We start from the raw sequence: 21,936 nt of genomic DNA on the forward strand, positions 1-21,936 counted from the left end.
TGGGATTACAGGCATGCGCCACCATGCCCAGCAAATTTTTTTGTACTTTTAGTAGAGATGGGGTTTCACCATGTTGGCCAGGTTGGTCTTGAACTCCTGACCTCGTGATCTGCTCACCTTGGCCTCCGAAAGTGCTGGGATTACAAGCGTGAGCCACCGTGCCTGGACCTTGAGTTGCATTTTTCTAATGACTAATGATGTTGAATACCTTTTTATATTGTTGATGGTGACTTTTCTGTCTAAATCTATAAAGTGTGTATTCTTTGTCATGTGTGGCCAATGAGATCTCTACTTTGTTTGTAGATGGTCAGCTAATGAATGGACAGAAGATTTTCTTAAATGCTGTGAACAAATAAGTCTTCTAGCCTTTGCCGAGTGGTTCTTTCTTTATGTTGGAGTATGCATTCAGTGCTTTTGTGGGCTGATTAAAACTCTGCCTTAGCCTTTGCTTCCTACTTGCACAGAGCCTTATGGTCAGCCAGAGATGAGAGACTGGGGCCTTCTCAGGGACTAGGCATATATATAGCCTTGCACTTGCATGGTTTTCTGGATGCCAGGAATATGTCAGAGCTTTTCAAAGGCTATATGTATGCCTGGTTCTCTGTGGCTGGGGCTTTTGGGGAGCTCCAACCCTGTTCTTCTCTCCTTCCCCACAGTGCTGGCTAGGCTGCTGGATTCCATAAGCTACTACTATTCTAAGGCAATTGATTTTTGAAGCTATCAGGAGCTGGTGGGGAGGGGATGAGAATAGTACAAGTTAAAATGCCACAAATCTCACTATTCTTACTGAGATTCAATTGATTTCCCTGAATAAATGCTTTTTGGATTACTGCAAGTTTTCGGTTAATTTAAAGAGTTCACGAGAAACTAGATTCAGATAATTTTTGCGAGCGTTCTTGTTGCTTTTATGAAGGAAAGGATTTTTGGTGCTACCCTGTTCTGGAGCTGCTTATGTTCTTTGAGGATATTTTGAAGTTTTCTTGTTTTTAAATATCTGTTTCTCTTAGGTTGCCCCTCACCCTTTACCATTATTTGATTTAGATTTTATCTTCATGTTGGATAATTTTTAAAAATATCATGTTTTCTCATTTTAAGAATGAAGGACTAAAAAGTTTCCTAGAAACTTTGAGTGTCTGGGTGAGGCTTTTCAGCCATGATCTTTACTATAGTATTGTTTGGCTAGATATAATCCTTCCTCCTTCCCCATCTAACTTAAGAAGTAGAAAATAGAAAAGCTGAATAGTATGGTAATCATTAAATAGATTGGGTCAGTGTCAAAATTTCTGGCCTATATTGTTTTACCAATGAATAAAAAGAATAAAGGAGCTAATAATTCCAGTTTTATGTAAACTCCTCTAGAGAATGGAAACATCTTGATAACATAATATTGATGCCAAACTGACAAGGACACAAGAAAAGATAATTATAGCTAATGTCAGTTATGAATATATATACAAAAATATTATACAAAATATTAGCTAACCAAATGTAGCAAGATTTTAAAAAGATAAAATATAAAAGACTTTATACAATTAATGTCAGGCAGGTTTAACATTAGAAAATCAATCAGTGTAATTCTAACTCTATGTAATCAGTTAATTAATGTAATATAACTTTTCTTCATATAGAATTTCTAAGTATCTCTACTCTTGAGTAGAATTCCTAAACATCACTACTATTTTAGGAAAACATCTTTTTCCATGAAAACATGTTTGTGTGTTTGTATATGTTTATATCTGTGTGTATATTTATATTCATATCCAAGAATACAATAGAAATTATCATATAATATTAAGTGAGTACCAGACCTCTGCATTGAAAATGTGATTGTTAGGTCAGAATTTTATCTAAATCTTGAAATACTCTTAAATAAAACTAATTGGCAAGTAATATTAAATATAGATAAACTATCATAGCAGTAATATAGTAATATATCACCAAAATAAACATAAGCCCTAACTGATTGGCCTTTGATTTTCCAGGTTCTTTTTTTTTAAAAAGGATTAAATTTAAACTTCGTGGAATAGTGGGCATACTCTTTGTTTATTGTACTGGGATTTAAATGATTATGTGTTGTCTTTCTAATGATTTGTCAGTAAAATGGGAATCACGTGTGATTTTTTTTTTTTTTTTTTCTTGAGACAGGGTCTCACTCTGTCGCCCAGGCTGGAGTGCAGTGGCATGATCTCAGCTTGCTGCAGCCTCTGCCTCCTAGGTGCAAGTGATCCTCCCACCTCAGCCCTCCAAGTACTGGGACCACAGGCATGCACCACAATGCCAGCTAATTTTTGTTTATTTGTTTATTATTTTGAGATGGAGTCTCGCTCTGTCGCCCAGGCTGGAGTGCAGTTGTGTGATCTTGGCTCACTGTAACCTCCGCCTCCTGGGTTCAAGCGATTCTTCTGCCTCAGCCTCCCGAATAGGCGGGATTACAGGTGTGTGCCACCACACCTGGCTAATTTTTTGTACTTTAGTAGAGACAAGTTTTCACCATGTTGGCCAGGTTGGTCTTGAACTCCTGAGTTCAAGGGATCTACCCACCTTGGCCTCAAAGTGCTGGGATTACAGGAGTGAGCCACTGTGCCTGGCCTATGATTTTCTTTTATAAATAAATCTCATGAGACTTCCTAAATAATTTATTTTACTATTTTATTTATTTTACTATATAAAATACTACATAAAATAGTTTTGATCAACTAGGATATAAGCATCCTTTGGTTATAGACTTCATTTTGTTATTATTTCAAATTGTTTGGTTTATGGTTAACCATGTAAATTGCTATTTATTTACTTTAAAGTAGACAAGTATCTAAGTCAATCACTGAAAGTTGGAGATTATGTATTTGTAATTTAAGAAGGCATATAATTTAACAGTGACTGAATTAATACTGGTGCTATTCAGTGTTTGAAAGAGGAGGACCTATCATATAGAATAATAGTCTTTTATACTTGTGTAGTATAGTGCATAATCTTCTTAAAAGTGCTTTCATATATGAAAGTACTCTTATGAAAAAATGAGATTACATAAGGTTGTTCATAATACTATTTGTATTTGGCCATTCTCACATTGCTATGAAGAAATACTTGAGACTGGGTAATTTATAAAGGAAAGAGATTTAATTAATTGGCTCATCATTCTGTATGCTTTACAGGAAGCATGGTGCTAACATCTGCTCAGCTTCTGGGGAGGCCTCAGGAAGCTTACAATCATGGTGGAAGGTAAAGGGGGAACAGACATGTCACATGGAATTTATGTTCCTCTCTATACTGGTTATTCTAGTTAGCAGTTTCTGTAATAACCTTTTATCAACGTTCTTAGCTTCTTTGCATTGTGTTTGAACATGCTCCTTTAGCTTAGAGGAGTTTGTTATTACCCACCTTCTGAAGCCTACTTCTGTCAATTCCTCAATCTCATTCTCTGTCCAGTTTTGTGCCCTTGCTGGAGAGGTGTTGTGATCATTTGGAGGAGAAAAGTCATTCTGGCTTTTGGAATTTTCAGCATTTTTGTGCTGACTTTTCCTTATCTTCGTGGATTTATCTACCTTTGATCTTTGAGGCTGATGACCTTTGGATGGGGTTTTTGTAGGGGGGTTCTTTTTTTTTTTTTTTTTTTTTTTTTGAGATGGAGTCCTGCTCTATCACCCAGGCTGGAGTGCAGTGGCTTGATCTCGGCTCACTGCAAGCTCTGCCTCCTGGGTTCATGCCATTCTCCTGCCTCAGCCTCCCGAGTAGCTGGGACTACAGGTGCCTGCCACTACACCCGTCTGATTTTTTGTATTTTTAGTAGAGATGGGGTTTCACCATGTTAGCCAGGATAGTCTCGATCTCCTGACCTCCTGATCCACCCGCCTCGGCCTCCAAAAGTGCTGTGATTACAGGCGTGAGCCACCACACTCGACCTGTGGGGCGGTTCTTGATGTTGATATTGATGTTGTTGCTTTCTGTTTGTTAGTTTTTCTTCTAACAGGCCCTTCTTCTGATGGTCTGCTGCAGTTTTCTGGACTTCTGCAGGTCTGCTGCAGTTTGTAGACCATGTTTGTGTGGGTATCACTAGTGGAGGCTGGAGAACAGCAAAGATTGCTGCCTGCTTCTTCCTCCGGAAGCTTTGTCCCAGAGGGGCACCAGCCTGATGCCAGCTGGAGCTCTCTTATATGAGGTGTCTGTCAACCCCTATTGGGAGGTCTCTCTCAGTCAGGAGGCAGGGGGGTCAGGGACCCACTTGAGGAGGCAGTCTGTCCTTTAGCAGAGCTGGTGCGCTGTGCTGGGAGAATCCTCGTCAGGATCAGCTGCTGTCTTCAGAGCTGACAGGCAGGAAAGATTTAAGTCCACTGAAGCTGCGACTGCAGCCACCCCTTCCCCCAGGTGCTCTGTCCTACCAGGATGAGAGTTTTATCTGTAAGCTCCTGACTGAACTGCTGCATATCCTGCAGAGATGCCCTGCCCAGTGAGGAGGAATCCAGAGAAGCAGTCTGGCCACAGCCACTTTGCTTTGCTGTGGTGACTGTGCCCAGTCCAAACCTTCCAGTCTCCTTAGCACTATCGGGAAAACCACCTACGAAAGCCTCAGTAATGGCGGTCGCTACTTCCCCCACCAAGCTCGATCATCCCAGGTCGACTCCAGACTGCTGTGCTGGCAGCGAGAATTTCAAGCCAGTGGTTCTTAGCTTGCTAGGCTCCGTGGGAGTGGGACCTGCTGAGCTAGACTTCTTGGGTTCCTGGCTTCAGCCCCCTTTCCAGAGGAGTGGACAGTTGTCCTTTCTCACTGGAGTCCCAGGTGCCACTGGCATACGAAAAAACTCTTGCAGCTCGGTGTCTGCCCAAACAGCCGCCCAGTTTTGTGCTTGAAACCCAGGGCCCTGGTGGTGTAGGGTCACGAGGGAATCTCCTGATGTGTGGATTGCAAAAATCCATGGGAAAAGCGTAGTACTCAGGGCGGGTAGCACAGTCCCTCCCCACTTCCCCTGGCTGGCTGGGGGAGGGAGTCCCCCTGGCTCCTTGCACTTCCTGTGTGAAGTGACGCCCTACCCTGCTTCTGCTTGCTCTCCATGGGTTGCACCCAGTGCCTAACCAGTCCCAATGAGATGAACTGTGTACCTCAGTTGGAAATGCAGAAACCACCCACCTTCTGCGTTGGTCTCGCTGGGAGCTGCAGACTGCAGCTGTTTCTATTTGGCCATCGTGGCCCCTCCCCCCTGTCCAGTGGTCTTTACCTTACTGCTATTGTGATTGTTTTGGGGCACCATGAACCATGCCTTCATAAGGTGATGTACTTAATTTATAAACATATGTGTTCTCACTACTCCTCTGTCCAACCGTTCTTCCAACTCTCCCTCTCCTCTGGCCTCCCTACTCCTTGAGACACAACAATGTTGAAATGAGGCCAGTTAACTCTACAATGTCCTCTAAGTGTTCAAGTCAAAGGAAGGCTCACACCTCTTTCATTTTAAATCAAAAGCTAGAAATGATTAAGCTTAGTAAGAAGGAATGTTGATAAACCAGGACAGGCCAAATGCTATGTCTTTAGTGCCGAACAGCCAAGTTGTGAATGCAAGGAAAAGTTCTTGAAGGAAATTAAAAGCGCTACTTTAGTGAACACAAAGTGACAAGAGAGCCAGCCATTCTTATTGCTGACATGGAGAAAGTTGTAGTGGTCTGAATAGATCAAACCAGCCACAACATTCCCTTAAGCCAAAGCCTAATTTAGAATATAAGGCCCTAACTCTTCAATTTGATGAAGGCTGAGAGAGATGAGGAATTTGGAGAAGAAAAGTTGGAGGCTAGGAGAGATTGGTTCATGACGTTTAGGGAAATAAGACTTCTACATAATATAAAAATGCAAGGTGAAGCAAGTGCTGATGTAGAAGCTGCAGCAAGTAATCCCAAAGATCTAGCTAAAATAATCAATGAAGGTGGCTACACTAAACAACAGATTTTCACTGCAGACAAAACAGTCTTCTATTGGAAGGTGTCATCTAGGTGTTTCAGAGCTAGAGAGGAGAAGTCAGTGCCCAGCTTTAATGCTTCAAAGGACAGGATGACTCTCTGGTTAGGGGGTAATATTGCTGTTGAGTTTAAGTTGAAGCCATCGCTCATTTACCATTCTCCAAATCCTAGGGCCTTTAAGAATTATGCTACGTATACTCTGCCTGTGCTCTATAAATGGGACAACAAAGCCCAGATGACAGCTCATCTCTTCACAGAATATTTAACTGAATATTTAAACCCACTGTACCTGCTGCTCAGAAAAAAAAGATTCTTCTCAAAATATTATTGTTTGTTGACAATGCACTTGGTTACTGAAGAACTCTGATGGTTATGTACAAGCAAGTTAGTGTTGTTTTCATCTTTGCTAACACAACATCCATTCTGCAGCACATGCATCAATGAAGAATTTTGACTTTCAAGTCTTATTACTTAAGAAATACATTTCATAAGGCTATAGCTGACATAGATAGTGACTCCTCTGATGGATCTAGGCAAATTAAAATGAAAATTTTCTGGAAAGGATTTGCCATTCTAGATGCCCTTAAGACCATTTGTGATTCATGTGAGGAGGTCAAAATGTCATCATTAACAGGAGTTTGGAGGAAGTTGGTTTCAGTCCTTATGGATAACTTCGGGGGAGGGGGCGGGTTTAACTTCAGTGGAATAAGTTACTGTAGGTTGGAAATAGCAAGATAACTAGAATTAGAGGTGGAGCCTGAAGATTTGACTGAATTGCTGCAATCTCATGCATTCATAAAACTTGAATGGGTGAGGAGTTGCTTCTTATAGATGACCAAAGAAAATAGTTTCTTGAGATGGCAACTCCTCCTGGTGGAGATGCTGTGAACATTACTGAAATGACAGCAAAAGATTTAGAATATTACATAAACTTAGTTGCTAAAGCAGCCATAGGGTTTCAGTTTTGAAAGAGGTTCTACTGCTGGTAAAATGCTATCAAGCAGCATTGCATGCTACAGAGAAACCTTTTTGAAGAAAGAGTCAACCAATGTAGCAAACTTCTTTGTTGCCTTATTTTAAGAAACTGCCACTGACCGCCCAGCCTTCAGCCGCTACCACCCTCATCAGTCAACAGTCATCAACAAACATTGAGTTAGGACCTTCCACCATTAAAGATGATGACTTCCTGAAGGGCCAGATGATGGTTATCATTTTTTTTAGCAATAAAGTATTTTAATTTTATTTATGTATTTTTGAGATAGAGTCTTGCTCTGTCGCCCAGGCTGGAGTGCAGTGGTGTGATCTCGACTCACTGCAATCTCTGCTTCCTGGGTTCAAGCGATTCTCCTGCCTCAGCCTCCCGGAGTAGCTGGGATTATCACATGTGGCTGTGTTTTGTATTTTTAGTAGAGATAGGGTTTTGCCATGTTGGCCAGGCTTGTCTCAGACTCCTGGGCTCAAGTCATCTGTCCACCTTGGCCTCCCAAAGTCCTGGGATTACAGGTGTGAGCCACTGTGCCTGACCTCAATAAAGTATTTTTAAATTAAAATAAATACATTTTTATATATAATGCTATTGCACACTTAATAGATTACACTATAGTGCAAACATTACTTTTATTTGCAATTTTTTGGAAACCAAAAATTGATGTGACTCACTTTATTGCAATATTTGCTTTATGGCAGTGTTCAGGAACTGAACCAGCCATATCTCTAAGGTATGTCTATATTAAGAAGTCTATTACGTGAAGAAAGTAATTATTAAGAGTTCATATATAGCCTGCTGTAGAATAGTAATCTTATGAATAAGGGGATTCATAAGGATAAGAATAAGGAATTGGAATCTCAGACCAGTCAGAATGGCTATTATTAAAAATTAAAAAAATAACAGATGCTGGTGAGGTTGTGGAGAAAAGGGAACACTTACGCATTATTGGTGGGAGTGTAAGTTCATTCAACCATTGTGGAAAACAATGTGGCGATTCCTCAAAGAACTAAAAGCAGAAGTATCTTTTGATCCAGCAATCCCACTTCTGGGTATATACTCAAAGGAATAGAAATTATTCTACCACAAAGACACATGACATGCATATGTTCATTGCAGCACTATTCACAATAGCAAAGACATGGAGTCAACCTAAATGCTTATCAGTGTTAGACTACATAAAGAAAATGTAGTATATATACACCATTAAATAATATGCAGCCATAAAAAAGAATGAGGTAATATCCTTTGCAGGAACACGGATGGAGCTGGAGGCCATTATCCTTAGCAAACTAACACAGGAACAGAAAACCACATACCACATGTTCTCACTTCTAGGTGGGAACCAAACAATGAGAACACATGGATACAAAGAGGGGAACAACATACACTGGGTCCTGCCTGAGGGTGGAGAGTGGGAGAAGGAAGAGGATCAGAAAAAATAACTTTTGGGTTCTAGGCTTAGTACCTGGGTGATGAAATAATCTGTGCAACACATCCCTGTGACTTGAGTTTACCTATATAACAAACCTACACATGTACCCGTGAACCTAAAACAAAAGTTAAAAAAATAGAAATAAGAAATTGGAGATATGAAATAAAAATTGAATTTAAAATGTTTCCTCATCTCTTCACTGTGGACTTAGGATGCTGGGTGTTTTTCAAACTAGAATCTTTGACAGAGAATTATATTTGATGTTTGCAACATACTCAGATTCTAATGGTATCTTTTGAGTGGCTAGGTATTCTTGGAAGCATATATAAATATTCATGTGTGTTTGTCCATGAATAACATTACTCTGATGAGGGAAATGTGGGAAAGAGGGCTTTGTTAAAGGCCTTAAATGACAACAATGAATCTAGATTAGTTACTGTGGAGAATGCCTTTGATACATGTGTTAACTTGACGTTTGAACTTTTTCAATAAAATTCAACTCCCATTTCTGTGTTTAGTTGGGAAAGGGGATTGAGAGATTTTAGTATAAGACTACCTGAAGTTATTTCTTTTTCAATAGCCAAGCAAAGATTTGAAAGCTTTTTGAAAATCTAAGAGGAAATGAAACACAGCCATCTAGTGGATGTAATTTTAAAAGCCGTAAGCATGTAATTTAAGTACCGTGAGCTCATGTAAGCATTATCAACATTATTAGGCATTCAAGTTAATCATTTCTTATTACACAAAGGGCAATATACATTTAAAAATTTTAATTGGAAGGGGAAACATATATGATAGTTGAACTACAGCATTATATAAATACCTTCAGAGGTCAGTTAAACTAATGTAACTTTCTCATATGCTATAACATTTTCCATTGTAATATTAATCAGAGTTTTTGAATTCTAAAACTTCAGTATTGCTTTTTAAACACATGGACATTCTGAAACATTGATGGAAAATATCTAGGCGTCTTTTGCCTATAAAAATTAACCTATTATTATGGTTGAAGCACAGATTTAGTTACTCACTGTCTTCTGTTGGAGTGACTCTTAGTCATTGATGACTTATCAACTTTATTGATGCAAAAATGAATTATTTTCCAGGAGCAAGATACTGCTGTGCAAAATATGCATAAGAAAGTAGAAAAATTAGAAACAGAACATATGGACTGCTCTAACCTTTTACGGCGACAAACAAGTGAACTTGAATTTAGCACTCAACGAGAGGAACGCCTTAGAAAAGAATTTGAGGTACATTTTCTCATTCCTTTATAATATATATGCGTACAAACTTTCACACACGCATGCACACACACACACACACACACACACACACACACAACTCATTCCGTGATTTAAGGTTGGAGAGTTTTACTCTGTGATAATATATAAAACTAATTTTAGGGGCACTTATTTATAATGTATATTTGGCTGCTTTGAAAATTTTTATATCTGAGTATTTTCTGTTTTGCTCTAGTTTAAAAAAATCTGTTCACTTTTGAACAATTAACTCTCATGGAATACTTGGGAAGTTTGAGAGTAATTGTTTACATTATTAGGTTGAGTAAGCAACACAGGAAAAGTTTTGGTGTATATGGATAGGTTCTAAATCATAAAAGTAATATTACATTTTAATTTTGTAGTTTGAATCCTGTATGGTTTTGTGGAATGCTTTTCAGATGAGATTTTACTTGGGAAAGGAGCATCAATTTACAGATGAAAAATAGGATTTTTATTTGTGAATGATACTGAAAATAATCTTTAGAGAAATCTAATTGATTTGTTAGTTCATCTTCTTTGAAAAATTTCTCTTTGCTTTGTGGGAAATGAAATATTTAAACAGATAAAGAAGTTTTGTCCTAAACATAATTTGTAATCTTTATTAGGCAAATAAATACTTATGAAGAGTATTTAATGGTAAAGTGCTAGAGTTAACACTTATTAAACTCACTGTGTCACTTAACATTGTTAAGAACAGCAGTAAGGATTATAACTTTTGGGAGGGAGAAAGTGTGATTCCTAATATTTTTAGATGACATGTAAATAAAATGAATAGTAAAATCAACTTTAAAATCATTGACACTAGCAAAAACATTCAATAAGGAGGCTAGGCAGAAAATAATGTATGACAATTTTTTTAAATTTATTTTTTATTATACTTTAAGTTCTAGGGTACATGTGCACAACGTTCTGGCTTGTTACATATGTATACATGTGCCATGTTGGTGTGCTGCACCCATTACACTATCTTACAAAGCGATCTGCACCCATTAACTCATCATTTACATTAGGTATATCTCCTAATGCTATCCCTCCCCCCTCCCCCACCCCATGACAGGCCCCAGTGTGTGATGTTCCCCTTCCTTTGTCCACATGTTCTCATTGTTCAATTCCCACCTATGAGTGAGAACATGTGGTGTTTGGTTTTCTGTCCTTGCGATAGTTTGCTCAGAATGATGGTTTCTAGCTTCATCCGTGTCCCTACAGAGGACATGCACTCATCATTTTTTATGGCTGCATAGTATTCCATGATGTATATGTGCCACATTTTCTTAATCCAGTCTATCATTGTTGGACATTTAGGTTGGTTCCAAGTCTTTGCTATTGTGAATAGTGCTGCAATAAACATACGTGTGCATGTGTCTTCATAGTAGCATGATTTATAATCCTTTGGGTATATGCCCAGTAATGGGATGGCAGGGTCAAATGGTATTTCTAGTTCTAGATCCTTGAGGAATAGCCACACTGTCTTCCACAATGGTTAAACTAGTTTACGGTCCCACCAACAGTGTAAAAGTGTTCCTATTTCTCCACATCCTCTCCAGCACCTGTTGTTTCTTGACTTTTTAATGGTCGCCATTCTAACTGGTGTGAGATGGTATCTCATTGTGGTTTTGATTTGCATTTCTCTGATGGCCAGTGATGATGAGCATTTTTTCATGTGTCTGTTGGCTGCATAAATGTCTTCTTTTGAGAAGTATCTGTTCATATCCTTTGCCCACTTTTTGATGGGGTTGTTTGATTTTTTTCTTGTAAATTTGTTTCTTTGTAGATTATGGATATTAGCCCTTTGTCAGATGGGTAGATTGTAAAAATTTTCTCCCATTCTATAGATTGCCTGTTCACTCTGATGGTAGTTTCTTTTGCTGTGCAGGAGCTCTTCAGTTTAATTAGATCCCATTTGTCAATTTTGGCTTTTGTTGCCATTGCTTTTGGTGTTTTAGTCATAAAGTCCTTGCCCATACCTATGTCCTGAGTGGTATTGCCTAGATTTTCTTCTAGGGTTTTTATGGTTTTAGGTCTAACATTTAAGTCTTTAATCCATCTTGAATTAATTTTTGTATAAGGTGTAAGGAAGGGATCTAGTTTCAGCTTTCTACATATGGCTAGCCAGTTTTCCCAACACCATTTATTAAACAGGGAATCCTTTCCCCATTGCTTGTTTTTGTCAGGTTTGTCAAAGATCAGATGGTTGTAGATGTGTGGTATTATTTCTGAGGGCTCTGTTCTGTTCCATTGGTCTATATCTCTGTTTTGGTACCAGTACTATGCTGTTTTTGTTACTGTAGCCTTGTAGTATAGTTTGAAGTCAGGTAGCGTGATGCCTCCAGCTTTGTTCTTTTGTCTTAGGATTGTCTTGGCAATGCGGGCTCTTTTTTTGTTTCATGTGAAATTTAAAGTAGTTTTTTTCCAATTCTGTGAAGAAAGTCATTGGTAGCTTGATGGGGATGGCATTGAATCTATAAATTACCTTGGGCAGTATGGCCATTTTCACGATACTGATTCTTCCTAACCATGAGCATGGAATGTTCTTCCATTTGTTTGTGTCCTCTTTTATTTTGTTGAGCAGTGGTTTGTAGTTCTCCTTGAAGAGGTCCTTCACATCCCTTGTAAGTTGGATTCCTAGGTATTTTATTCTCTTTGTAGCAATCGTGAATGGGAGTTCCACTCATGATTTTGATCTCTGTTTGTCTGTTATTGGTGTATAGGAATGCTTGTGATTTTTGCACATTGATTTTATATCCTGAGACTTTGCTGAAGTTGCTTATCAGTTTAAGGAGATTTTGGGCTGGGACGATGGGGTTTTCTAAATATACAATCATGTCACCTGCAAACAGGGACAATTTGACTTCCTCTTTTCCTCATTGAATGCCGTTTATTTCCTTCTCCTGCCTAATTGCCCCGGCCAGAACTTTCAACACTATGTTGAATAGGAGTGTTGAGAGACAGCATCCCTATCTTGTGCCAGTTTTCAAAGGGAATGCTTCTGGTTTTTGCCCATTCAGTATGATATTGGCTGTGTGTTTGTCATAAAGAGCTCTTATTATTTTGAGATACGTCCCATCAATACCTAATTTATTGGGAGTTTTTAGCATGAAGGGCTGTTGAATTCTGTCAAAGGCCTTTTCTGCATCTATTGAGATAATCAGGTGGTGTTTGTCGTTGGTTCTGTTTATGTAATGGATTACATTATTGATTTGTGTATGTTGAACCAGCCTTGCATCCCAGGGATGAAGCCCACTTGATCATGGTGGATAAGCTTTTTGATGTGTTGCTGGATTCAGTTTCTCAGTATTTTATTGAGGATTTTTGCATCGATGTTCATCAGGGATATTGGTCTAAAATTCTCTTTTTTTGTTGTGTCTCTGCCAGGCTTTGGTATCAGGATGATGCTGGCCTCATAAAATGAGTTAGGGAGGATTCCCTCTTTTTCTATTGATTGGAATAGTTTCAGAAGAAATGGTACCAGCTCCTCCTTGTACCTCTGGTAGAATTCAGCTGTGAATCCATCTGGTCCTGGACATTTTTTGGTTGGTATGCTATTAATTATTGCCTCAATTTCAGAACCTGTTATTGGTCTATTTTGGGATTCAGCTTCTTCCTGGTTTAGCCTTTGGAGGGTGTATGTGTCCAAGAATTTATCCATTTCTTCTAGATTTTCTAGTTTATTTGTGTAGAGGTGTTTATAGTATTCTCTGATGGTAGTTTGTATTTCTGTGGGATCGGTGGTGATATCCCCTTTATCATTTTTTATTGCATCTATTTGATTCTTCTCTGTTTTTTTCTTTATAAGTCTTGCCAGCGGTCTGTCAATTTTGTTGATCTTTTCAAAAAACCAGCTCCTGGATTCATTGATTTTTTTGAAGGGTTTTTTGTGTCTGTATCTCCTTCAGTTCTGCTCTGATCTTAATTATTTCTTGCCTTCTGCTAGCTTTTGAATGTGTTTGCTCTTGCTTCTCTAGTTCTTTTAATTGTGATGTTAAGGTGTCCATTTTAGATCTTTCCTGCTTTCTCTTGTGGGCATTTAGTGCTATAAATTTCCCTCTACACACTGCTTTGAATGTGTCCCAGAGATTCTGTTATGTTGTGTCTTTGTTCTCATTGGTTTCAAAGAACATCTTTATTTCTGCCTTTATTTCATTATGTACCCAGTAGTCTTTCAGGAGCAGGTTGTTCAGTTTCCATATAGTTGAGCGGTTTTGAGTGAGTTTCTTAATCCTGAGTTCTAGTTTGATTGCACTGTGGTCTGAGAGACAGTTTGTTATAATTTCTTTTCTTTTATATTTGCTGAGGAGTGCTTTACTTCCAACTATGGGGTCAGTTTTGGAATAAGTGTGATGTGGTGCTGTGAAGAATGTATATTCTGTTGATTTGTGGTGGAGAGTTCTGTAGATGTCTATTAGGTCCGCTTGGTGCAGAGCTGAGTTCAAGTCCTGGATATCCTTTTTAACTTTCTGTCTCATTGATCTGTCTAATGTTGACAGTGGGGTGTTAAAGTCTCCCATTATTATTGTGTGGGAGTCTAAGTCTCTTTGTAGGTCTCTAAGGACTTGCTTTATGAATCTGGCTGCTCCTGTATTGGGTGCATGTATATTTAGGATAGTTAGCTCTTCTTGTTGAATTGATCCCTTTACCATTATGTAATGGCCTTCTTTGTCTCTTTTGATCTTTGTTGGTTTAAAGTCTGTTTTATCAGAGACTAGGATTGCAACCCCTGCCTTTTTTCGTTTTCCATTTGCTTGGTGGATCTTCCTCCATCCCTTTATTTTGTGTGTCTGTGCACGTGAGATGGGTCTCCTGAATACAGCACACTGGTGGGTCTTGACTCTTTATCCAATTTGCCAGTCTGTGTCTTTTAATTGGAGCATTTAGCCCATTTACATTTAAGGTTAATATTGTTATGTGTGAAATTGATCGTGTCATTATGATGTTAGATGGTTATTTTGCTCGTTAGTTGATGCAGTTTCTTCCTAGCATGGATGGTCTTTACAATTTGGCATATTTTTGCAGTGGCTGGTACCAGTTGTTCCTTTCCGTGTTTAGTGCGTCTTTCAGGAGCTCTTGTAAGGCAGACCTGGTGGTGACAAAATCTGTCATCATTTGCTTGTCTGTAAAGGATTTTATTTCTCTTTCACTTATGAAGCTTAGTTTGGCTAGATAAGAAATTCTGGGTTGAATATTCTTTTCTTTAAGCATGTTGAATATTGGCCCCTATTCTCTTCTGGCTTGTAGAGTTCTGCTGACAGATCTGCTGTTAGTCTGATGGGCTTCCCTTTGTGGGTAACCCGACGTTTCTCTGGCTGCCCTTAACATTTTTTCCTTCATTTCAACTTTGGTGAATCTGACAATTATGTGTCTTGGAATTGCTCTTCTCAAGGAGTATCTTCGTGGTGTTCTCTGTATTTCCTGAATTTGAATGTTGGCCTGCCTCACTAGGTTGGGGAAGTTCTCCTGGATAATATCCTGAAGAGTGTTTTCCAGCTCGATTCCATTCTCCCCGTCACTTTCAGGTACACCAGTCAGAGGTAGATTTGGTCTATTCACATAGTCCCATATTTCTCGGAGGCTTTGTTTATTCCTTTTTACTCTTTTTTGTCTAAACTCCTCTTCTCGCTTCATTTTGTTCATTTGATCTTCAGTCACTGATACCCTTTCTTCCTCTTGTTCAAATCGGCTACTGAAGCTTGTGCATGCATTACGTAGTTCTCGTGGCATGTTTTTCAGTTCCATCAGGTCTTTTAAATTGTTCTCTATGCTGTTTGTTCTAGTTAGCCATTCGTCTAATCTTTTTTCAAGGTTTTTAGCTTCTTTGCGATGGGTTCGAACATCCTCCTTTAGCTTGGAGAAGTTTGTTCTTACCAATCGTGTGAAGCCTTCTTCTCTCAACTTGTCAAAGTCGTTCTCCGTCTAGCTTTGTTCCGTTGCTGGCGAGGAGCTGTGTTCCTTTGGAGAGGAGGGGCTGTGATTTTCAGAATTTTCAGCTTTTCTCCTCTGGTTTCTCCCCATCTTTGTGGTTTTATCTACCTTTGGTCTTTGTTGATAATGATGTACAGATGGGGTTTTGGTGTGGATGTCCTTTCTGTTTGTTAGTTTTCCTTCTAAGAGTCAGGACCCTCAGCTGCAGATCTGTTGGGGTTTGCTGGAGGTCCACTCCAGACGCTGTTTGCCTGGGTATCACCAGCGGAGGCTGTAGGACAGCAAATATTATAGAATGGCAAATGTTGCTGCCTGCTCCTTCCTCTGGAAGCTTTGTCTCAGAGGGACACCTGGCTGTATGAGGTGTCAGTTGGCCCCTACTGGGAGGTCAGGGACTCACTTGAGGGGGCAGTCTGTCCTTTCTCAGATCTCAAATTCCATGCTGGGAGAACCACTACTCTCTTCAAAGCTGTCAGACAGGGACGTTTAAGTCTGCAGAAGTTTCTGCTGCCTTTTTTTCAGCTATGCCCTGCCCCCAGAGGTGGAGTCTACAGAGGCAGGCAGGCCTCCTTGAGCTGCGGTGGGCTCCACTCAGTTTGAGCTTCCCGGCCGCTTTGTTTACCTACTCAAGCCTCAGCAATGGCGGGTGCCCCTCCCCGAGCCTCGCTACTGCCTTGCAGTTGGATCTCAGGCTGCTGTGCTAGCAGTGAGTGAGGCTCCGTGGGCGTGGGACCCTCTGAGCCAGGTGCGGGATATAAACTCCTGATGTGCCATTTGCTAAGACCTTTGGAAAAGTGCAGTGTTAGGGTGGGAGTGTCCTGATTTTCCAGGTGCCATTTGTCACAGCTTCCCTTGGCTAGGAAAGGGAATTCCCCAACCCTTTGCCCTTATCGGGTGAGGCGATTCCCTGCTCTGCTTTGGCTCATGGTCTGTGGGCTGCACCTACTGTCCGACAAGCCCCAGTGAGATGAACTTGGTACCTCAGTTGGAAATGTAGAAATCACCTGTCTTCTGTGTTGCTCACGCTGGGAGCTGTATACTGGAGCTGTTCCTATTCATCCATCGTGGAACCTCCCCGATGTATGACAATTATGTTTATATCTTACATACCAGCGATAATCAGATAATATAATACTGAAAGATTTTCTTTACCACAGTAACAAAATAGGAATAAAATTAACAAATACATCAAAGTTACAAAATTTAACTGAAGGTCTTAAAACAACATGGTGCGATATTATAGGAACACTTAACACTGTAAAGATACACATCTTCCCCAGATTATATTATGGATTAAAGCAGTTCCAAGCCAAACTTCCATGGAATTATTTTGGGAAACAGAATCTAAAATTCATGCAGAATACTAAAGTGACCAGATGAGAGTATCCAAAATATTTTGATATGAGTTATAGGTGGTTTTTTTTTTCCTAACAGAATACATATTATAAAGCTTCAGCAGGGCATCAGTTGTCATTCTTTGGTTGCACTGCAACAGAGACCAACTTTGGTTAACTTAAATAGGGACTTCAGTATGGGAATCATATTCACAGAATCAGAAGGAAGGCTGAGGAATCAAGCTGAGCAAGCGTATGGTTCACAGAGTCTCTTCAGAGGCCTTGGGAGCAGAATTGATGCCTGAAGTTGGGGTGAACTGGCACCAGTTATTTTCATTTTTATAACTGTGTTGAGGATTCAAATCCCAGGTAGAGGACGTTTGGTTGAAAGAGGTAATTCACCCCCAATAAATCCCTCCCAATTCTACCAAAATTAAAACCCCAAAAAAGAGTTATTGTAAGGAGTCCAGTATGCTGGTAGCCAAAAAGTACAATAATTCTAAGACCAGACTGTATTAGTACTGTATTAGAACTAATATAGATCTAGATCTAGATATAGATATATGGGAGTAGATTATTAGGGAAACTGGTTTGTGCAGTTATGGAGGCTAAAACTCATGGCAGGCCATCTGTAAGCTGGAGACTCTGGGATGCCAGTAGCATGGCTTAGTTCAAGTCTGAAAAACTCAGAACCAGGGGAGTCAGTGGTGTAATTTTCAGCCTGAAGTAGGAGGCTTGAGAACCCTGGGTGCCACTGGTGTAAGACCTGGAGCCTTAAGGCCAGAGATACTTGAGTTCTGATGTCCAAGGACAGGAGGAGAGGGTCTGTGCTCCAGGGGAGAGAGGTGAGGAAAGAAGAGAGAGAAGAGGAGAGAGAGGAAGAGGTGGGAAGATTGAGGGGGAGGGAGAGTGAGAGAAAATTATTTTCTCTCCTTTTTTGTTCTATCCAGGCCCCCAGCCAATTGGATGGTGCTTGCCTATGTTGAGGGCAGATCTTCCCCACTAAGTTCACCGGCCCAGATGCCAATCTTCTCTGGAAACACCCTCACAGATACACCCAGAAGTAATGGAAAGAATGCCTTATCAGTTCTTTAGGTATTCCTTAATCTAGTCAGATTGATACCTAAAATTAGCTGTTGCTACAGACTTTTAACAAAACTGAATTGAAAAGCCAGGAGTAGGCTTGTAGATATTATATAACAATTTAACATATTAAGATATCTTTTTTAATCAGTAAGGATAGGAAATATTATTCCAATGACCTAGAGGGCCCCCGCCACCCACCCCCTCCAGTTGTCCTGCCTTTCTGGACTGAACCAGTGTACATTTTACATGTATTGATTGATGTCTTATGTCTCCCTAAAATATATAAAACCAAGCTATAGCCTGATACCTACATGGCACATGTTCTCAGCATCTCCTGGGGCTGTCATAGGCCACTGGTCACTCATATTTGGCTTACAATAAATCTCTTCAAATATTTCACAGAGTTTGACTCTTTTTGTTGACAGTATTAAGGTAGATGTAATTGGGCCGAATATAGATTTTTAGGTTGAAAGTCATTTTCTCTTAGAATTCGAAGGCCTTGTCTCACTGGTTTCTATTTTCTTCTGTTGTTATTGTGAGGCCTGATGCTATTCTGTTTTTGTATTCTTTGTTTGTGACCCTTTTCTCACCCTCTTCCTCTCCGAAAATGTTCTTGATCCTCTTTTTTTAAAAAAATATTTTCATTATGGAAAACTTTAAATATATTTAAAAGTAGACAGAATAATATAATGAACCTATTATCCATCACCAGCTTCGACAGTGATCAATTTATGAACAATCTTGTATCATTATACCCCTACTTACTTTTCCTCATCCCATATTATAGTGAAACAAATCTCTAGCCATCATATCACTTTAACCTTAATTTTTTATTGATTTCCAAAAATAAAGGGTCTTTTATTTAAAGTTGCATTATCAATATCACACATAAATTGTTTAATGATAATTACTGAATATAGTCAAGTAACCAGGCATTATTCAAATTTTAAATTGTCTCATAAATGGCATAAATATTGTGTATGTTTACAGTTTGATTCTGAATCTCAATTAGGTCTACATGTCTATATGTCTCTTAAGTCTCTTTTAATCTACAAGTTCTCCATCTGTATCTTTCTTTTTTTCCTTGTAGTATGTTTTTGAACACACCAAATTATCTGTGCTATACAGTTCCCACTGCTTGTGAAATTTCAGAATGTCAGAGATAACAGTGTTCCTTAGAATGGATCTTTTTTATTCAGTGTGCAGGACACGCGGTGGCCGTTTTAGCCAGGAAACTCATGTCCTTCATTTTCAGGAATTCTGTTGTGTTATTTCTTCACCATATCCTCCTCAATGTTTTTTTGTGTTCTTTATTTCTGAGACTTTTATTATTCAAGTGTTAGACCACTGAATTGGTATTTTACTCTTTTCTTAACTTTCTCCTTTCTCTTTGTCTTTTTGTTGTTGTTGATGCTTCTTGGGAGATTTGTTTAACTTCACTTTCTAATCTAATTGAATGTTTCCTTTTTTCTTTTTAATTTCTGAGAGCTTGTTCTCTCTACCATTTTTGTACTATCCTGTTCCTATATTATGACTGCAGTATTCATTTGTTCAGTAAATATTTATTGGAGTGGCAGGCACATTTCTGGGTCATAGAGGCATAGCAGAGAACAAAGAAAAGCCTCTTTCTTCTTCTTCTTTTTTTTTTTTTTTGAGACAGTCTCACTTTGTCACTCAGGCTGGAGTGCAGTGGCAATCTTGGCTCACTGTAACCTGCAGTTCAAGTCATTTTCCTGCTTCAGCCTCCTGAGTAGGTGGAATTACAGGCGTGTGCCACCACGCCTGGCTAATTTTTTGTATTTTTAGTAGAGACAGGGTTTTGCCGTGTTGCCCAGGCTGGTCTTGAACTCCTGGCCTCAAGTGATCAGCCCACCTTGGCCCCCAAAGTGGTGGAATTACAGGCGTGAACCACTGCACTCAGCCAAAAAGCATCTTCCTTCTTGAAGTTGACATTCCAGTCAGGAGGAATCGTGTATTAAATGAAACAATGTGTAGTGTGTTAGTTGGTGATAATTCTGTAAAGAATAATAAAGCAGTCCAGGGGAGTTAATGAGTAATAGGGTAGGATGGTTACCTGTTTATATTGGTGGTCATGGAAGGCTAACTTGATAAGGTGGCTTTTGAGCTGATAACCTGAAGAAAGGAAGGGATTGAGCCGTATGGATATCCCAAGGAAGAGCGTTCTAGGTAGAAAGAATAGAAAGTGCAAGACCGTGAGTTGCAAGTGTACTTTTAATATTTGAGGAACAGCAAGTAGGCCTTTGTGACTGGAATAGAATGAGCAAGAGAGAGACTAGTAGGATATATAGAATGGTAGACAGACCATGCAGAATTTTGAAGGTCTTTTGTAGTGCATTGTAAGAACTTTGGTTTTTGGGAAAGCTTTTGGAAAGTTTCGAGCTGAGGAGTGATACGCCTTTTCTCATTTATGTTTTAAAAGCGTTATTCTGGACACTCTTTGGATAATAGATTGTAAAAGACAATTTTGGAGACTGTTAAAATAATCTAGTTGACAGATTATAGTGTTTTAGACGAGGTAGTAGTAGAGGAGGGTCTGTCTTGCAAAAATATATCCAAATTTGACCATCTCCTCTACTACTACCTTGTAGTAGATGATGTAGTAGAGATGGTCAAATTTGGATATATTTTTGCAAGATAGAACCCACAGAAATTGCTGATTAATTGGACCTGGATTATGAGAGAAAAAGAGGGCGTAAAGGATAATGCCAGAGGTTTTGGCTTGAGCAGACAAGTGAATGGCATTTCCGTTTACCGAACTCATAAATAATACAAGCGGGGTAAGTTTGGGAGAGGTCAGGAGTTTGGTTTTAGATATGTTAAATTTGACATTCCTTTTAGACATTCAAGGGGAGAAGTGGGGTAGGCATTTGAATATATGAATCTTGGGTTTAGGGAAGCCTTATTGTGTAGGGTGATAAGGAAATGTTAAAAAGTTTCATTGGAAAATTTTGAAACATTACAATCTATAGGTCTTTTCTCTGTATTTCTTTTATTTCTACAAAGGGTTATCTGCTAGTTTCAGGTTTGATGGTTATAAAATGGAAGAAGGAAATGGAGGAAGAATCTGGTTATCATGCTGTTTAGTATGCAGACATCCCCCTGGTTTTGGTCTGGTGCACCCCTTTCCCTCTCTTTCCGTATGTGTTTCTGTGTTCAGCTTCTGGTTCAGATTTATATTCTTCAGATAATAAACCTTTATGTGAGGGCTAGGGTAGGGTATTTGTTTGGCTACTTCGGGTGAGGGTGGATGCCTTGAGGTCTAACTTCTTATAGCGATGAGTAAAAAGAACACTTTATTGAGAAGTAATTTGCATATTATAAATTTGTCCATTTAAAGTGTACAATTCAGTGGTTTTTAGTGTATTCACAGCATTGTGCAACCATCACTATAATCCATTTTGGAACATTTTCATCACACAGTAAGAAACCCTGCTCATTAGCCATCACTTTCCTATTCCCCTTTCCTCTCATCCCTAAGCAACTACTACTTTCTGTCTTTATAGATTTGCCTATTCTAGACATTCCTTACAAGTGGTACTACAATTATGGTCTTTTCTGACTGACTTCTTTCACTTAGCATAATGTTTTCAAAGTTTATCCATGTTGCAGCATGTATTAGTGCTTCATTCTTTTTTATGCCTGAATGATATTCTGTTGTGTAATATATATTTTGTGTCTCTGTCCATCAGTTGATGGACATTTGTGTTTGTATTTGTCAGGATTCTCTAAAGGGACAGAACTAATAGTATATATGTATATGTGAAGGGGAGTTTGTTAGGAGAATTGACTTACGTGATCACAAGTTGAAGTCCCACAATAGGCAATCTGCAAGCTGAGGAGCAAGGAAGTCAGTCCAAGTCTCAAAAGCTCAAAAGTAGATAAGCCAGCAGTGCAGCCTTCAGTCTGTGGTCGAAGGCCTGAGAGCCCCTTTTT

The 21,936-nt window shown here is 39.2% G+C and overlaps 1 protein-coding gene across 3 annotated transcripts in view; it reads left to right on the forward strand.

The window, feature by feature from the left end:
• The window catches only part of CCDC171 (coiled-coil domain containing 171), a 414,598-nt gene that overhangs the window by 64,370 nt on the left and 328,292 nt on the right, over positions 1-21,936 (forward strand). For all 3 annotated transcript variants that reach the window (XM_030817262.1, XM_030817163.1, XM_030817225.1), the window contains one exon: positions 9,470-9,616. In XM_030817262.1, coding sequence (XP_030673122.1) covers positions 9,470-9,616 — 147 coding nt within the window. The remainder of the gene's footprint in view (positions 1-9,469; positions 9,617-21,936) is intronic.

This window comes from Nomascus leucogenys, chromosome 1a, assembly GCF_006542625.1.
Source record: "Nomascus leucogenys isolate Asia chromosome 1a, Asia_NLE_v1, whole genome shotgun sequence".
Taxonomy (NCBI): domain Eukaryota; kingdom Metazoa; phylum Chordata; class Mammalia; order Primates; family Hylobatidae; genus Nomascus; species Nomascus leucogenys.